Genomic DNA, 17,634 nt, shown 5'->3' with positions numbered 1-17,634 from the left:
GTCACTTAGATTCGCTCCAAAAACCCCTGAACTGATGGCTGAGGAAATGAACAGGGAGCCATGAACGTGCCAACACCTGCTTCCACCAGAGGGACAGCTTCTCCTGGAGTCACAGACCAAGGGCAGGGCGTTATCTCAGTTTGGCCAGCAGAGGTCTCTCTTTTCCTATCTTCAGGGTTTGTTTTTTTAAAAACAAAAACAAAAACAAAAAACAGAACTCTGTGGTTTGCTCGTTTTTCTCCTCCCTCCTCTGAAGTCTCCTTCCAAAACCAAATAAATGGTGAATCCTTTGGCCAAACTATTTGTAAACATTCCAGCCAGTCGCCCAGTAAAAACGGAAGGCAAAAAAAATGTTGAGCTATTTGAAGAAAAACGATTCGGTATTCACCCCTAGGCTGAAGATTCACACCCACTGTCCCCGCAAACGGCACACCAGGGGCACACCCCTAAAACGACAGGCCACTGGCTCATCATGTCAGAGAAGGCAAGCTGAACTGGCAGCGGCGGGGGGCGGGGGGGGGGAGCCCTAGTGGTGGGTAAGATGCACACCTTCAGCCTCCATCACTCAACAGAGGACACCAGAAGGTGGGATTTGCGAGGCGCAGCAGGGGGTTCCCCACTGAACCAGCAATGTATCGGTTGTGACCAGTATCTGCCCTGATGGTCCAAAGACTTCACATCCCCTTTGTTTACTGAAACCAGAGTTTGAAAACATGTTTTCTGTGGTGTGTGTTGAACAGCATTGCAAAGAAACACAAAGGTGCCAGCCTCAGCATTCTTGCCCACATCCAGTGGAAATGATCCTGATCAAGACTAAGGGCTTTGGGGCACCTGGGTGGCTCAGTGGGTTACGCCTCTGCCTTTGGCTCAGGTCATGATCTCAGTGTCCTGGGACTGAGCCCCACATCGGGCTCTCTGCTCAGCGGGAGCCTGCTTCCCCCGTCTCTCTCTGCCTGCCTCTCTGCCTACTTGTGACCTCTGTCTGTCAAATAAATAAATAAAATCTTAAAAAAAAAAAAAAAAAGGACTACGGGCTTTGACTAGAATTAAAGGAGGATAATAATCAAGTTTAATTGAACCTGCACAAGTCAGTCGCTTAAGTAATGTCTTACAAAGAAATGGCTTTCCTGTTGCTCTTAAAGTCAGGTCAGAATCCCATCATGTCTAGACCTCACCACAACTCCACCAGAGTTCGCATTCCCGCTGTCCTGGTTCACGGCATCCCAGCCACAAGCACCTTCTTCCACTTCCTCAAAGTCCTTCCCCAACTTGGGGCCTTGGACCCCTCTGCCTGGGTCATTCTCCTTCCCTTCTTCCCTTAGTCTCCAGGTCTCAGCTGAAAGTCATTTCCTTAGGAGAGATTTCCTCACCACCATGGCTAGGTTAGGTACCCCGTGTCAAACTCTTAGGGCATCCTACAGGGCAGCCGTTAGGACACAGGGGACACAGCAAACTACAGAAGGCCCCACCAGGAGAACTGGATTTTTAATGGCTTGTTTCTCTTTGGCCAACACAGGCAGACTTGGGGAAAGAGTTAGGATTTCAGCCCCTGCTTTGCTCCCCCAGCTGAACACCTTTGTGGGGATCCCAAACTGCTGGAGCATAAAACAGAAGCTCTGAGATCCCTTCGGAACACTAGAGCAAATTCCATTTAATAAGTACGGCTGCGATTCCCTGTCCATCTCCTCCAACAGCCTGAAGAGGGCAATACTCCTGTTTGTCTCTCTGAAGACAGAGCCTGGCCAGTAACAGGGGCTGGATGAGTCTGCACGCAACAATGAAGCAGTGTTTAGCACCACTGAGCAACCACAAAGTTATCACGGGCTTTTTTCCAGTAAGATAATAAACGTTCACTGTTCCGTCTACACTATTGTATGATCATCTTCCTTTGACTCTTGTGAATATGCAGTTTTTAGCCAAAAATCAAGAATCGGCTTCCCTGGAAAATAACCTGATCCACGTGGATGGACTACGTGATTCTGAGTAGGAAACAGAAATCACAGAATCATAAGCCAGAAGGAACCTATAAATCATCTTAACTTCCCCACTTTACAGGAAGTCAAGGATTAGAATATTTTCGTCTATAAAATGGACACTGGATGCCATAATCTCCCACACCTGGTATTCAGAGACTCTAAGATTTGCCCCAAGTCAGTCCCATGGAGAGTCACAGCTGAAGACTGGTCTGCTAACGAGAAATTTAAAACAATCTCCCCAGCACTACGTCCTAAGTAATAAAACTAAGACAGGGAGCTAATCTGTTGAATTCTGGGCAGGAGCCCTGGGTGTGCCAAATGCCAAAGATCAAGGAATGTGAGGTTTGGGATAATGTTACCCATAGGATCCCTTGTGCCAAAAAGATGGAATAGGGCACACAAAAATTTTTTTAGGGCTTGTTAAGATATTCCTGAATTAATGGGAATGATATTTACACCTCATTTACGTGCTCTGGAAGCATATACCCCAAAATGCACTCCTCATAATTCATATATGGATTTAATGATATCTGAAACTAAACAGACAAATAGAAGGGAAATGAATTATAGAAATGCTTGTTCTCTGCCGATGTCTGAGAAAAGAGAACGAGACACGAAGAGAAACTTATTCTGCATTCCATAACTGTAAGGATAAATATTTTTCAAATTTAAACTACCTTTGCGGTTGTTTCTTATTAAAAGTTTTTTATAAGGGGAGGCCGCCTGGGTGGCTCAGTCAGTTAAGTGTCTGCCTTCTGCTCTGGTCAGATCCCAGGATACTGGGATCGAGCCCCGCATGGGGCTTCTTGTTCGGCGGGGAGCCTGCTTCTCCCTCTCCTGCTTCTCTTGCTCGTTCTCTCTCTCTCTCTCTCTCTGTCAAATAAATAAATAAAATCTTTTTAAAAAGTAAGTAAGTAAATAAATAAATAAATAAATTTTTTTTGGACCAAAATGGAGTCATACCATAAACATGGTTCTGTGCCTATTTTAATATTATTGACTTTTCCTACGAATATATAAAGGAACCAAGGGTGTTTTAATGGCTGCAATCTGTGTTATTCTTGGATATACTACAGTTGATTCGAATAATCAATCCCATATTCCCATGTCTAGGGAGTTGTTGTTTTTTACTCCTTTGTTCCTTTCTATAATCAAATATGTAACTTCATAAAGATCAATATATGGTAAATACATCTTTAGTCATACATCTGATTATTTCCCAAAAGTAAATCTGTAGAAGAGGAATTATTAAAAAGGAAACCCACAGTCTACAAGGTAAAATGCAATGTGTGTCTGTGTGTTTTTGTAGGAGAGATTTCACATTTTCCCACGTGGCTGTCTATAATCCTGCCACCTAAAGCCATTTATTCCATCATACAGTCTCTACTGATCTGATATTTTGTGCTTATCATACACTAAATTCCGCCTGAAGCTTTTAAGAGAATAGAGAACTTGAAGGAAACCCCTGGCGGAGGTGGTGATTTGGGAGAGGCTCAGATTATCAGCCAACATACAGGAATTAAAACTGGGAATGAATGAGATATGTCTAGAAAAGTGGCCGAACTCACTTTAAGAGGCTGATTCAGAGGATTTCTGTGGGCAAAAAAAGGTGACCCTAAGCTTAGGGTGGATGACAGGAATCTGACACTGAATGTGAAAGGTGGTCATGGCTTCCACACATGCAAACTCTGCTTCTCCTGTCACCAACGAAGCCCGGGGCGGGGACGCGATCACACAGCCTTGGATAGAAAGGAGGGAAGGAAAGGTTGAACTACCAAGAAAGGATAATGGCCAACTTTATATCTGAGTGATGCTAATTGTGACTGTATTTGCCTTGACTTATGTGTTCTGTATACAATTTATATTCCCATAGTTTTAAACTACAGTTGAGCATGTTTTCATGTTTTAAGAGCCTTTTGTATTTCCTTTTCTGAAAACTGCCTTCATATCCTTTGTTTATTTTCCTGTTGGTTTGCTTTTTTTTTCATTGATTTATAGAAATTCTATAATTATCAGGGAAATTAGCCTTGCAATATATGGGTTTTCCCAGTTTGCCATTCTATTTGTTTGGAGGGTGTGTGTTACTGATTTGGTACCACAAACAAATCTATACCAGATCCTTTCTGAGATAATTAGAAATGGCCCTAAACTCAACAAATACTTTATTTAGGTTTTTAAATAAAATTGTGTTAAATAGGGCACCTGGGTGGCTCAGTGGGTTAAGCCTCTGCCTTTGGCTCAGGTCATGATCTCAGAGTCCTGGGATTTAGGCTGCATGGGGCTCTCTGCTCAGCAGGGAGCCTGCTCCTCCCAAGCCCCCTCCCCCCTCCCCCACCTCTCTGCCTATTAGTGATCTCTGTCAAATAAATAAATAAAACCTTTAAAAAAAATAGTGTTAAATAGGGGTGCCTGGGTGGCTCAGTCAGTTAACTGTCCACCTTCGGCACAGGTCATGATCTCAGGGTCCTGGAATCGAGCCCCTTGTGGAGCGGGGAGCCAGCTTCTCCCTCTCCCTTTGCCACTCCCCCTGTGCGTGTCGCTCGCTCTCTCTCTCCAATAAATAAATAAAATATTTTTTAAAAATCATGTTAATTATACTTAACATATGATTTACCATTTTAACCATTTTTTGCACTATATTGTTTATTAAATACCCACAAAAATTGTTCTTCTTAAGGGTAATAACAGCAGTAATTAAAATTGAGAAACATATTTACAGGGTTAATATAGTGCTGATTGTGGTTGCTTACTTGAGAATCCAAAATATGAACTGGATGTTATATTGTTTATAAATATATATAATGATTAATATCTATTAAATAACAGGTACTGTGCTAAGTACCACAATACAATATCCCACCGACTAGGTTAATAACCCAATGAGAGAGCTAAAGGCATCCTCATTATAAAGCCAAAGAAATAGGAGCTTTAAAAGGTGAAGTAACTTGCAAAAGCTCTTGTAGGCAATGAATTAGGTGACCAGGAATCAAACACAAGTACTCTTGACTCGAGCCTGAAATGCAACCAGCGTCTCACAAAGGATGGGACCCACAACACTGTGTGTGAGATTCTTTCAGACAAAACATGGACAACTTTAAAATTTTTCCAGTAGTGTGTGTGTGTGTGTGTATGTATGTATGTATGAATGTATGTAAGTATGCATGCATGTAGGTATCTATTTTTTTATTAGGGTTTAACACATATAATTTACCACTTTAAACATTTTTTAAATGTACAGCTTAGTGGCATGAGGTATATTCCCACTATTGTGCAACTATCACCCCTATGTCATTGCCTCTGACTTTGCTGATAGCTTTCACCATACGGAACCTTTTTCATTTTTATGTCATTGAATTTAACAATATTATATTCAATGGACTCTGCTTTGTTTCATATCTAGAAAGACCTTCCCAACTCTCAGATTAGGTTTTTTAAAAATCCTCTGAACTTTCTTCTGGTATGTCTATAATTTCATTTTTTTACACTTCACTCTAATCCTCCAGGAATTGATCCTGGTGTAAAGTATGAGATAAGGATCCCACTCCATTTTTTTAGATGCCTATAAGAAATAGATTTCAAACTAGAAAAATTCATTTAAGTCCAAGTGGGAAAACAGCCAAGCAAAAGCATCCAGGAAAATTCTGAAAAAACGAAGAGAAAAGGACTGGTTGGGTATGGAGGATTAGTGCTACTAGACATTAAGACATAATTCAAAATTTGCAGTAATTAAAAGAACATAGTCCTGAGTGCATAAACTGAGAGAACAATAGAATGGAATAGGATAATCAGAACTTACCAGAATTTAGTGTAAAAGTATAGATTTAATTGTCATCTTTATCACATTGAATATCTCTATCCCAAGAATATGATGCACCTTTTCATTTGTTCAAGTCTTCCATTAGAGATATATCCACAGAGTGAGAACCCTGCTCCATCTGCCCCTGCCTTCCTGTCCACTGCAGAGTGGTAGTGAAAAGTTACCTGTAGACACTTTGTTTGGGGTCTAAATTGTTTTCCAGACTCATTCCTAACATATTGGACTCCTTAGTCTCTCTATTTACATAATGTGGAAAGCTGTTATCACGTCTGATTTCATCAGACAGATCTGTACCATATTTCCAGTCTGGGCTCAAACCCAATACTAAGTGTTAAAGATGAAACAGTAGGTGTTAGGTGTTGGCAGAATTCTTTTTAAAGTTTCCGGAGGCTCAGTTTGGGCCTTACTTTCAGTTGGGAAGTTCGGATGGCAGCTGGAAGTTACTTACTCATCGGTATTACTAGTCCCCACTCTCAAAGATAGTACTTCAAGTTATCATAGGTGCCAGTCTAGAACAGCAATGTCCAATAGAAATAAAATGGGAGTCATATAAGGCAACTTAAGTCATAAGGCAACTTAAAATTGTCCACTTAACCACGTTAAAATAAGTAAAAAGCAGGTGAAATTTAATATTTTTTATTTCATACAATATATCAAAAACATAACTTTAATATGTAATGAATATAAAACTTACTAATGAGATATTTAACATTCTTTTTCCTACTGATTCTTTTTTTTTTTTTAAGATTTTATTTATTTATTTGACAGAGAGACAGAGATTACAAGTAGGCAGAGAGGCAGGCAGAGAGAGAGAGAGGAAGGGAAGCAGGCTTCCCGCTGAGCAGAGAGCCCAATGTGGGGCTCGATCCCAGGACCCCGGGACCATGACCCGAGCTGAAGGGAGAGGCTTTAACCCACTGAGCCACCCAGGCATCCCCTATCCTACTGATTCTTAAAACCTGGTGTGTATTTCACAGTTGCAGCACATCTCAATTTGGACTAGCCACATTCAAGTGCTCAACAGCCACATATGGCTTCTGGCTACCATATTGGACAGTATAACTCAGAAGATGGTAATGACCAAGGAAAGTTGCTTAATTTACTGGATAGCCATAAAGTTCAAGATTGGAAATACAGTATCTCAAGGGTCTAGAACAGACTTTGGAGGTAACTAGTCCTCACACTCACTTGATATATGTGTCTTGTCTACAAAGTCCCTATCAAGGGGTCATCCGGATTAGTAACTGATTCACACTTCAGGAATGATGAACTCACTGCTTCCTGAGGCTAGCCAGTCCATCTGGGGGCTTTCTTAACTCAAACAAATTCTTTCTAAGGGCACAGATAGTTTGGTTTATGGTGGTCCAAGGAGCTCAGTTCGGTTGAGTAAGTAAAGCCTTAGCTGGGTTAGGAAGGATTGAAGGAGTTAAGAACTAAAAAAATGACTGGGGAAGTTAAGAACTGTTAAGACTGAAGGCTGGACTGAAGGCTGAGTTGGATATCTGGTTAAAATCATTAGCTACAGTGCGAGAAGAATAACAGAACCCCACAATGTATGTATATGTGCTAGCTTCACTAACCTGAAGATAGAGTGATTTGAATAATACTTTGAATTATTATAAACTTCTGAAATTTTCACAGCAAAGTGAAACATAATTGGGCTATAATTAGTAAGGGCTATCATTTCTATTAGACCTGTAATACAAATAACATTATCCTAAACCTTACAGGACTTTATCAAAAGAATTAATTTCCAGACCCAGAAACCAAAGTCACTTCAAAAGTCATATTCCCTCTCTCATTTTTCTCAATTTTATTTTAACACTTGTCCTTACTCAAAAGCACTCTCGAAATCAGAGAGAAAACTTTTTTAAAAATCCAATAAAAATGACAGCAACTGGCTGAATTATGATTCATGCTAGCTGAGCAGCGCTTGAAGTAATAGACCTGAGCTATATTTACACCTCCCCTGTTTCTTTCTTCTCCCCCCACCCCACCCCCCTGTTTGTGAGAAGATGTTCTTTTCTGGGCCAACTTCACCCCCAGCCTCAGCCCTCCCCAGGTCTACCTTTCCAAGGCAGGGGAAGGTGCATCCTCTCCTGGGATCCTGTCAGCAACTCCCTAGCACCTCTGACCAGCAGCCGGCGAAACGGTGCGCCCTGGACATCCATTAACGTTTTATACTACATCTCCGTCCCCGCCGAAGCTACTCAATTTGTTTACCGCGGCCCCACGCTCCCCTATCCGCCTGCTCAATGTCAACCGCACTTCGGGGCAAAATGTTGGCACAGATGCTCCGCCCCCCCCCCGCCTCCCCCAAACCAGCTAAAACACCCCACCTCGGGCCGCCGCAGTGGGTTTCATAGTACGAGGTGGGGTACTGTATTTTTTACAAGAAAACAAGCATCCGAAAAAAAAAAAAAGAAAGAAAGAAAAGAAAAAATTCAAACTGCACCGGCCGGCCAATGGGGAAGGAGCGGGAGGTGGGCGGAGGAAGAGCTCGCCGGGCGGGGCGGGCGCGGGGGCTGGTACCGCAGGGGATTCGTGAAAACGCGCCGGGCGCACGGTTTGGGACTTTTTTTTTTTTTTTTTTTTTTTCCCCTTCCCCTTTCCTCCCTTTCCTCCCAAACCAGCTAAAGCGCGAGACTCCGCCTGAAGCTGCAGCCTTTCGGATCCACCTTAAATCTGCAGTGGACTCGGCGCAGGGGTCAGTGGGCGCAGCCAATGCCAATCAAGTTTACAACCACCAGCAAGGGAGGGAAAAAAAGGAAAAAAAAATAATCTTCAAGTTCTCTAGTCCTACACACACTCAGACGGACGCACGCAGTCACATACATGGGCACACAAAAGGAAGGAGGGGGTGGGGGGACAGGCGCCCGAGTTGGAGGGGGGGGAATGTTTGCAAAACGCTCGTTTGGGGCTCAGTGCCCGCGGCCCGAGCGCTCAGGGAAGGCGCGCGGGAAGCGCGGCCCGACCCGAGCGCCATGATGGTCGCCGCGGTTCGGAGCCCATTTTCTGGAGGGGGAGCAGCAATGATGCAATCCCCCAGCCCCGCGTCCCGGCCGCGCGCCCTTTTCCTTGCCTTTTCTTCGCGTTCCTTTGAGGCGCGTCGACGTTTCGCGCCCAAAACGCACCGATTTCTTTTTGTATTTTCGCTTTCTAATAATTGCCTACTGTATGTCCCCACGCGAGACAGGCCTGGGACGCGGGCGGCCGCACGAGGACTTTGGCGTCCGTGCAAATACTACACTTTCGCTTCTGCAGGGTCCGACTGAGGCTGACCCCACCCCACCCCACCCCCAAGCGAGCGGAGATCCGGGAGGTTCCCCCCACCCCGACCCCGGGTGGGCGGAGGGGATCTGGCAGGACCGTGGGCCCTCCTTCCCTGCCCCCACCCCCCCAAGTTCGTCTGCAGAATTTTTACCTTAATGTTGGCGGGGAGGGAGGTGAGCGGGCGTTGGGTGTGGCTCAGGTGAAAGAGATGGCAAATTAATAAAAAGAAATCCACACTCTGAAATGCAGATTGGAGATCCTAGACGTGCATTTAAAACACCTTTTCAATCCAAAAAAAAAAACCTTATGAAGAGCAAGTGTCTACGCTCACAATGATGAAGATGAAATGGCGAAGGCAGCGTTTCCCGGCCGCCGGGAAAAGTTGCTAGGCGCGGCCGGGGCGGTGGGCGCTCCGTGGCCTGAAAGGCCGCGCGCCCCGCTCCAGTCCTGTGGATTTCCACGGTCCCCTACGTCCCGCAGTCATGCACCTGGCCCCACATTTCCCCATTTCTTCCCTGCCCCAGTCCTCCACGCCGGACAGCTGGGGATGCGTGTTGAGGGGGTGGGGGGGTGGACTTTCCAAAGCGGCTGCAAGGTTGGAAGCGACCCGCAAGCGGCTGTGGCGCTCGGCCCCTCCTGCGGGCCGCTGCGGTCCTCCTTAGCCCCCCGCGATCCGGAAAGCCTTTCGAAATGCGCGGGGCTGCGGATCATTGGAGCCCAGGGTGGGAGTGGGAGTGGGCTGCTGCCCCGAAGGCTCCACTGACTCGGAAAGGTTCTCCCCGTCGCTCAGATACCCCCACCGCTCTAGAATTGGCAAGGTGCTGGTGTGGACGGTATGACTGTGGAAAGAAGTGGGGGGCTTCCGCTTCTTTCTTAGCCCGGAGGAGAGATGATGAGGGAGGAAAGTTGGTGAGAAACTGCCCCGCGCCACTGCGTGGGCCCGGGCGCAGCCGCCCTGCACCGCCTGCGGGCGCCCGGGGCGCGGGAACTGCGCGCAGTGACCCCGGCGGCGCGGGCGCTGCAAGTGGCAGACGAGCAGTGAGACTCAATGGGCTTTTCGTCCCGGGGCGCCAGCCGCCGGACCCCACCGCTGCCGGGACGGGAGGGTGCGGGGCTTCGGGGCAGTTTGGAGAGAGGACGACGCACGAGCCTGGGCAGCAGGGTGGTGGGTGGCTGGCGCCCGCGGCCGCATCCCCTCATAGGGACGCCCGCGGCGAGCCCCGCCGTCAGGGGCCGGGGAGAGGACGCTCCGAATATCGGGGACGCACTTGGAGAGTTGACACAGACGTGGAAAGGATCGACCCGGTGACTCGGGGGCTGCGTTCCTGTGAACGTGCCTGGCGCGGCAAGCATCCACTTCTTCCTGGCCCAGAACTCCTAAAACGCAGTCTCTAAAAATTCACATTAATGATGCCTTTTGAGGAAAGGAAAATGGGGTACAGGCAGCAATTAAGAGGATTTTTTCTCTTGTCAGAGACTTTTTGAAGTACGCATTTTGGCTCAGAAAGTAATTTTATTTCATTATTTCCTGACTCTCCATTCCTTCCTCCCCATTTTGAATTGTTTTCTTGCTTTCTCAGTGTCTTCCTGAAAAAACACCCCATCTGCGTGTTTTGAATAGAATCATAAAAACACCTTTAGCCTTTAATTAAAATAATACCTACTTGGAAGATGTAGCCCAGCCACCAAAGGACCTTCTTTTCCCTTCCCGGCAGCAGAAGAGAGACGACCTACCCCCCTCCACACGCCTTTTTTTAAAGCAACTTCAGGTCAAAATAAGCTCAAACTATCTTGTTTAGAGTCCCTTTTGGGGTGTGAAAATGTAAATGCAAGTATTTGAGGGTAACAGTTTAACCCAAATTCAAATTTTTGCAATTTAACCATCTGCAGATGCCTAGAAAAAATAATTTACTTTTACACCTTAGCTACATTTTTAAGAGAATGTGAAATAACAGGAATCAGTTTCTAGTAAATTTGACTTTAAAAGGCCTTGTTTAAATTTTTTTATTTAAATAAAAAAATATCTATCTCTGCCATGTGGATATGGGCCCCAAACCCTGATTTGGTATTCAGATTAACCAGTTTTAGGTTCTGTGGAATATCACCAGGAAAGTTCAAAATTGAGGAATTTGTCATGACCAGTTTAATTTGAAGAATACTGTTTTAAATTAGTGTGGAATGCATGCCAATTTCTAAAAGACCTATATATATCTTAATACTTTGGACAAGAGGTGTACATTAGATGGTCTAAGCAACTGCTCTCATTTCTCACAACACTTCTATGTGTAAATACACAATTTAGAGAAGTCACCATGTTACTTTCATTTTCAGTCCTGCAAATGTGTGATCAGCCAGCCTACACTTACGTAAAAATTTTTGGTTCTGACACATATCCTATAAGACCTAAATATTTGAACTAATGAGAGTTTTGACAATCTTATTTATATGAAAATGTGGCTTTTCCACTTCACATGTCTAAAGCTTTGCTCACTCATACAGAACTAAGTGGAAAATAGTGACTACCACATTCAGAGCCACATAAACATCATCTCAGACGTGGGCCTAAATTATCAAGATATTCGCCACTTCACATTATATTTGTGTAAGACTAGAATGCCAGGTCAAACACCTCAAGCTTAATAAAGCACATTACAGTTAAACTCAATGAATAGCTATGGAAGGTTTATTTATTGATTGCTTCATGTTTAACAATAATTGGCATCTTTTTCACACATTACAAAAAATTATACTTGGCTCAGTATGCAACCTTTTAAGCATAGCCATATTATTTAACATAAGAAGGGAAAAAACCTATTCTACTCAATACAGCATTTACAAATGCACAAAACATGCCACTTTGGCTTGTATATGGTCTAGATTAAAAAAAAATCTCTTTTTAACATAAATAAGTTAGTATAATTTTTCAGTGTCTTTACAGAGTTATGTACACAGGTACACTTCAAATGGTTTGTTTCATACACATACACAGGCAATGTAAAAATACTGTTTAAAGATGTAGTATCCATTTCAATAATTCCACGTGTGCTTTTCTCTCTACACACTTTCCTTTAAAAATACCATTTCCTTTGGACAGATTAACAAATAGAATGAGAAGCTTTAAATTAAAAATTTCATTATTTTTCTTATGTGAAGTTGCAGATCTTTAAAAAATATCCAAGGATTTGGAATTATTTTGACCGTGTCTACATAGCCCAAAGTCCAAAAAAATTAAGAAAATTTCTCAACAAACCTGATAAAAATTAGATGGTCAATTCTGAGCATTCAGAAGTCCCCCATATACCCCAGATTTTTGCTCAGAATTATCTGGAATGATTACCTAACTGCTGAATAATTAACTGGTAAATTCCAATTTTAAGAGGAACTGGGGGGGGGGGGAGCGGGGATGACTGAGAATAGGTGTTTGTTTGTTTGTTTTTGCTGTTAAAAAAAAAAAAAAGCCATTTGCCAGTATATATGGAATCATCAGAGCTCCCAAATGAGAAAAAGCTTCATGTAAAAATAATTGGCCATTATTTGCAACTGGTGCTCAAATTCGGATGCTTTTTTTAAATGAAGTATCAATTTTCACTGAAAGAGACATTACATCTTTAAAGAAAACAATTCAAACCCTTCCCAAAACTGCTTCTCTCCATGCAAGTCAAATATTTTACTCCTTGCTCTAAATGGAAGCAAGCTCTTCATAAGGCCCCCCCCATGCCAATTCTGCAGCCCCACCCCACCCTCCCTTCCCCCAAAGTTTATGTGCTACATAAAAGGTAAAAACTATATACACAGGTAGTACAATGAAGCAAATAAGGAAAAACCTAATTGCACAATGCTACATCCAATGCTTTTAGAGGCAGATCATTTAAGAGTGCCTAAAAATTTTAGTGTTATTGTGTTGTTGCTTTTCAGTGCTTATACAGGATGTCCATTCCATGGAGTCAGCGATATGTATTAAAAATTTTTAATTTATATCTTCCTTGCTTCATCAAGCAGTGATGTATCTGATAAACAAGGAAACGTGCTCTTAATTCTGCAAAAGAAAAAAAAAAAAAAGAACGAATTAGGAGAAAAGCACTAGAATAACATTACCAATGAAGTACAGGAATCATTTTGTCACCGTCTTAATTGTGAAATACCTAAGTGACAGAACAGAAAAGTGTGTACTAAAAGTTCATGACTATAGTCCTCTCCATCCAATGTTTCTTTCATTAGCTTTTTACTCTCCTCTATGTCATGTATTTTTGTTTATAGAGCGGTGGGTCTCACCAGTGGGCATTTTTGCCCCCAAAGAGACTTTTGGCAATGTTTGGAGACATTTTTGGTTGTTAACACTGGGGGTGGGGAGGGTGCTACTGGCATCCGTTGGGAAAGGCCAGGGTTGCTGCCAAACATTCTACTAATGCACAGGACAGCGTCCCACAACAAAGAATTATTCAGCCCAAAATGCCAACAGTGCAGAGGTTGAGAAACCCTGGTCTAGAGAATTGGGGTCAAAGACGGTAAAGAGAGGAAAACTAATAAACTGTAATACTTAAGAGTATCAGAATCTTCTAAATTTGAAAAACACCTGGGCCTATAACTTATAAATGCTTGCCAAAGAAAAATTCTAAACATTCTAGTTTCTTGGTCATATGCAAAATACACACATGAATGCTTTTGAACAAGTTATTACTATTTCTAGTATTCTCTGAACTGGCAGTATTTACGAACAAATGCCTCTCTGTATGTCAGAATGGGGTCAGATCAAAATTCAGTAGGTGTGATTCACTGTGGCTCATCTGATGAGCTAGGCTACAGGTCACAAACCACAAGTCCCAAGCTGTAGGCTGCTTCAGGAAATTTTTTAATCCAATTTTCCCACTTCATATATAGCTAAAAAATAGAGATTCTACAGGGATGTTTTGTATAAGCTTTGAAAAATGTCAGATAGGTGTGAAGAAATCATATATATGACATTATGAGCTAAAAACACAACAAACTAGAATCTCACCTTAATCTCTATGTTTTTTATTCTTACCTTTTTATAAATGAGAATTTTAAAAATTAGTAACATCTACTGAAATCTCTTTATGTGCAAAGTTATGACTGTGTTTGGGGTTGGGGGAAGAGGTCATGGTCCTCGAAGTTATGAAGTTATCAAACTATTAACATATACACTTTGATCATTATGGAAAAACCAATCTGTGGAAAGTGGAGGGCTCAATTATTCAAATTAACTATTCATATTGATCAGACTTTAGTAGATGGAAAAAAATCTCCACTTCTCTTGCCTAAGGTAGATCTACCCTTGCCGCTCTTGTTATTATCTGTTTTCCCTACAAATAATCCCAATCATCCTGTTCTAGCACAATCAGACAATTAGTATACATATTCTGACTTGTGCCTGGACTGCTTAATCCAGCAAAGTTAACTTAACTTCTGGTTTGCAACTTCAGTGTTATCAGAAAATTCTGTAGGGACCTTAGCATTTTTCCGTTTTATTTTTCCCCCCCACCCCCGGCCTTTTTTTTTTTTTTTAATACACAGGGCTCGTTTCCTGTTCTCCAAATTTGTAAGCAAACAGAGAAAAGTGGCAGTTTGTGAAAATGATAAAAGAATGTAATACACCTCTCTATTCACATTGTGAACAACTGGATTCACCACATATGAGCCATTTGTACCTAACTTTTCCTTCAAATTTTAAAATTTAATCACTTGCCATTTTCCCACATATACCTCAAAATCTGTTACTGAGTCAACCTGAACCTCTGGGAAATGAATTCTCATGAAGTGGGACTGAGGTATATCCCAGTTCTTGTTCAGATGGGGGAAAGAACCTATTGTTCCCAACACGTTTTGGTGGGATTCAGAGGGACTCATCGGTCTTTGGTCACAAGTACTTGGCTAGGACACCTGCTCTGGTTATTCAGTGTTTCAAGGAAAAATGATCTCGGGATGCAGAAACTGTGAAAAAATTACAGTATCCCCACCAGTGATTCCCAGCCTTCCCCATTCCTACTTTTTGACTTCCCAAAGTATAAACAATACAAAACCCACAAGCTCTAGTGTGCCAGCAACCACTAAGATCGGTATGTCAGGGTATGAAAACCCAATTCGGGGTGTCAGTTACGTGCTCCTAGCAATCAACCCACCGAACAGTTTACGTTTGACGTCTTCTGAGGCCCGGCTTCTTGGGCGTCTGCTCCACTGAACCCCCGTTCGGGGAACCGTCTGAGACATTTTCTTCTGTTCTGTTGGCTCTTTTGTTTTGAGGAGAGGAATCTAAGGGTAAGAGGGAGTTTTAAAAAGAACACACACAACCTTTATTAGGAAAACAATGGCTGACAGAAGTTGGCACAATAGTCAGGGGATGAAAAACCCACACCTCCACCCACAAGCCTGGATCCGTCATGCCCAGTGGCCTTTAAGGGCACAAAATGAGGTTGTTTTCACATAACAGAAAGTGTATTCTACGCCCCAAAGCTCTCTCTCCATTGCCAAGAGGGAGGCCGCTGATAAACATCCCGGTGTAGTCACAGACCTACCGCTGGCTAGCGGGGAGGCACTGTGATGCTTTCGGTTGGAGAAATGGTCAGATACTACCCCCTGGGGCTCCTGACTTTAAAACTATCACCAGACAAGCGGTCAGCCGAACAGCATTTAATAAAAACCTAAGATTAGGGCAGTTCGCTCCCCGAAAGCTAAATCGGAATGCTCTGGGAAAAAAAAAAGGCGGGGGGGGAGGTGAAGACCCTCAAGCAGGTCAAAGCGGTGCCCCAGCCGGACAGACGGACGCACATGTTCTGTTTGGGGAAGGGTCATTACCGTCTGTGGCCGGTCGCTTCCTTATCCCAGTGCACTGCTCCGCTAAGCCCGTCTGGTTGTCCGCCGTGTCAGTCTTTTGGTCTACCAAGTGTGTGTCCTCTGAGTTTGCCTGAGACCCCATTAAAGGCACCGCCTGGCGGGTCCCGCTGACGTCCTGGCTCTCCTGCGCCGGCACCTTGCAGGCGCCTTTGGGTGGCCGCGGGGGTCTGTAGTAGAACTCGGGCAAGCTGCCCTTCTCCACCTCCTGCCACTCGTATTTGCCCTCCAGGGGCTTGTGATTCTGGAAATCAAAATTCCACTTGCGCTGGCTTGCCTCTTCCATGTCTCTGCGGTGCTTCTCCAAGTCCCGGGTCAGCTCTTCGTGGTTGACCGGGCCGAAGAGGTTTCTGCAGGCGGAGGGCTTGGGGTACTCCGCCTGTCTGGCGTCCATCCGCTCCAGGCTCGGGCTCCCGTTAGACACCCGCACGTTTGACATCTTCCTCCGGGTCTTCACTACCGCCTCGCGCGCGCGCTCGCAGAACAAAACTGAACAAAACAAAACGCCCCGACCCAGCCCGCACCCCTCTTATAAGCCCTGCGACCGCGCTCGGAGCCAAGAGAAACAAACACGGACAAGTAACTGCCCGAGCGTCAGGGGCGCGCTGGCTCTGCGGGAGGGGGAGGGGAAGCCCCGGCCAGGCAGCCGAGAGCCGCCGCCGATCAAGTGTACCGGCGAGCTCGAGGGCGGGGAGGGGAGGGGAATGGAGAGAGGAGGGGGTGGCAAAGCCCGTCCAAGCCCGGGCGGCGGCGAGCCCGCGGGTCCCGCCAACCGAGCGGCTCTCCAAACCTTGCCGGCGTCGGAGTCGCGGAGCGGCGAGGCAGTAGGGACAGGGGAGGGGGAGAAAAACACCCCGAAAAGACGAGCCCCCTTTTTTTAGTTGCCCAATATGGCGGTGGAAGGGAGGCTGACGAAGAAGAAAATGATTGACACCGCAAGTCTATTTAAACAGAGCAGGAGATCCATTGGTTGCGGCGCCGGGAGCCGCCCCGCCGAGGCTGGCGAGCGCGGCCTTAAGGTGGCCCCGCGCGGCCGCGCCGCCTCCCCGCCCGCCCGCGCGCGCAGCCGCCGACAGCGCCGCCCGGAGATTGGCTGGTCGCGTGACTGCCGGAGGTGTGCCGCTGCCAGCAAACCTGCTCCGGCTGGCCTCGGAGAAATTAAAAACGAGACAAACAAACTCGCCAAACGGCCGGGAAGCCGGGGAGGGGCAGGAGGGGCGGGGGCGGTGGGGCCTCGGGTTTAGGTCCCCCCGCGGCGCTGCCTGGCGCGCCCACTGCTCGCCCGGGGTGGCGGGGGCGGGGGGGACGGAGGGGCCAGGATCCCGTGATCTTCAAGGTGGTTGGCGGTCGGTTTACGCCTTGGTGGCGATCTTGTTTTCCCCGCGGTCGCCGAGCTTGGGGGGGCTGCGGGCCGCTGAGGGCGGAGGCAGGCTGTGGAAGCTCTGCCCCCCAGCTGGGCTCTCGCCCGTGGCCCTAACCTCTGGCACTGCGGGGAGGCAGGGTAGCCTGCGCCGAGGGTCTGGGAGCCCCCCTGCCTGGGTGCCTCAGCTGGGGGTGAGCCTTGGTTAGCTCACTCTGAATCTAGAAGTCTGCTCTTCTCGGGGAACAGGGGGGCTTTGGGAAGAAGCCGAGGCGAATCTGGACGCAGCACTTTTAATGTATTCTGAACCCAAGGTCTCCTTCAGTAAAAGTAAGGGTTTCAAGATCAAGAAGTCCGCTGGT

General features: G+C 45.4%; 1 protein-coding gene across 1 annotated transcript; it reads right to left on the bottom strand.

The window, feature by feature from the left end:
• Positions 1-12,499: 12,499 nt before the first annotated feature.
• Positions 12,500-16,815, bottom strand: LOC111142115 (cyclin-dependent kinase inhibitor 1B). The gene is made up of 3 exons (XM_022495084.1): positions 15,877-16,815; positions 15,204-15,333; positions 12,500-13,102 (listed from the first exon to the last, which is right to left on the bottom strand). Exons 1-2 carry the CDS (start codon positions 16,349-16,351, stop codon positions 15,212-15,214), a joined length of 597 nt encoding a protein of 198 aa, XP_022350792.1. The 5' UTR covers positions 16,352-16,815; the 3' UTR covers positions 12,500-13,102; positions 15,204-15,211.
• Positions 16,816-17,634: the final 819 nt, after the last annotated feature.

Source organism: Enhydra lutris, unplaced genomic scaffold, assembly GCF_002288905.1.
Source record: "Enhydra lutris kenyoni isolate GAN:26980312 unplaced genomic scaffold, ASM228890v2 scaffoldscaffold7, whole genome shotgun sequence".
NCBI classification, from domain to species: Eukaryota; Metazoa; Chordata; class Mammalia; order Carnivora; family Mustelidae; genus Enhydra; species Enhydra lutris.
Note: the sequence above shows the minus strand (reverse complement) of the source record. Positions and strands in the feature narration are given on the sequence as shown.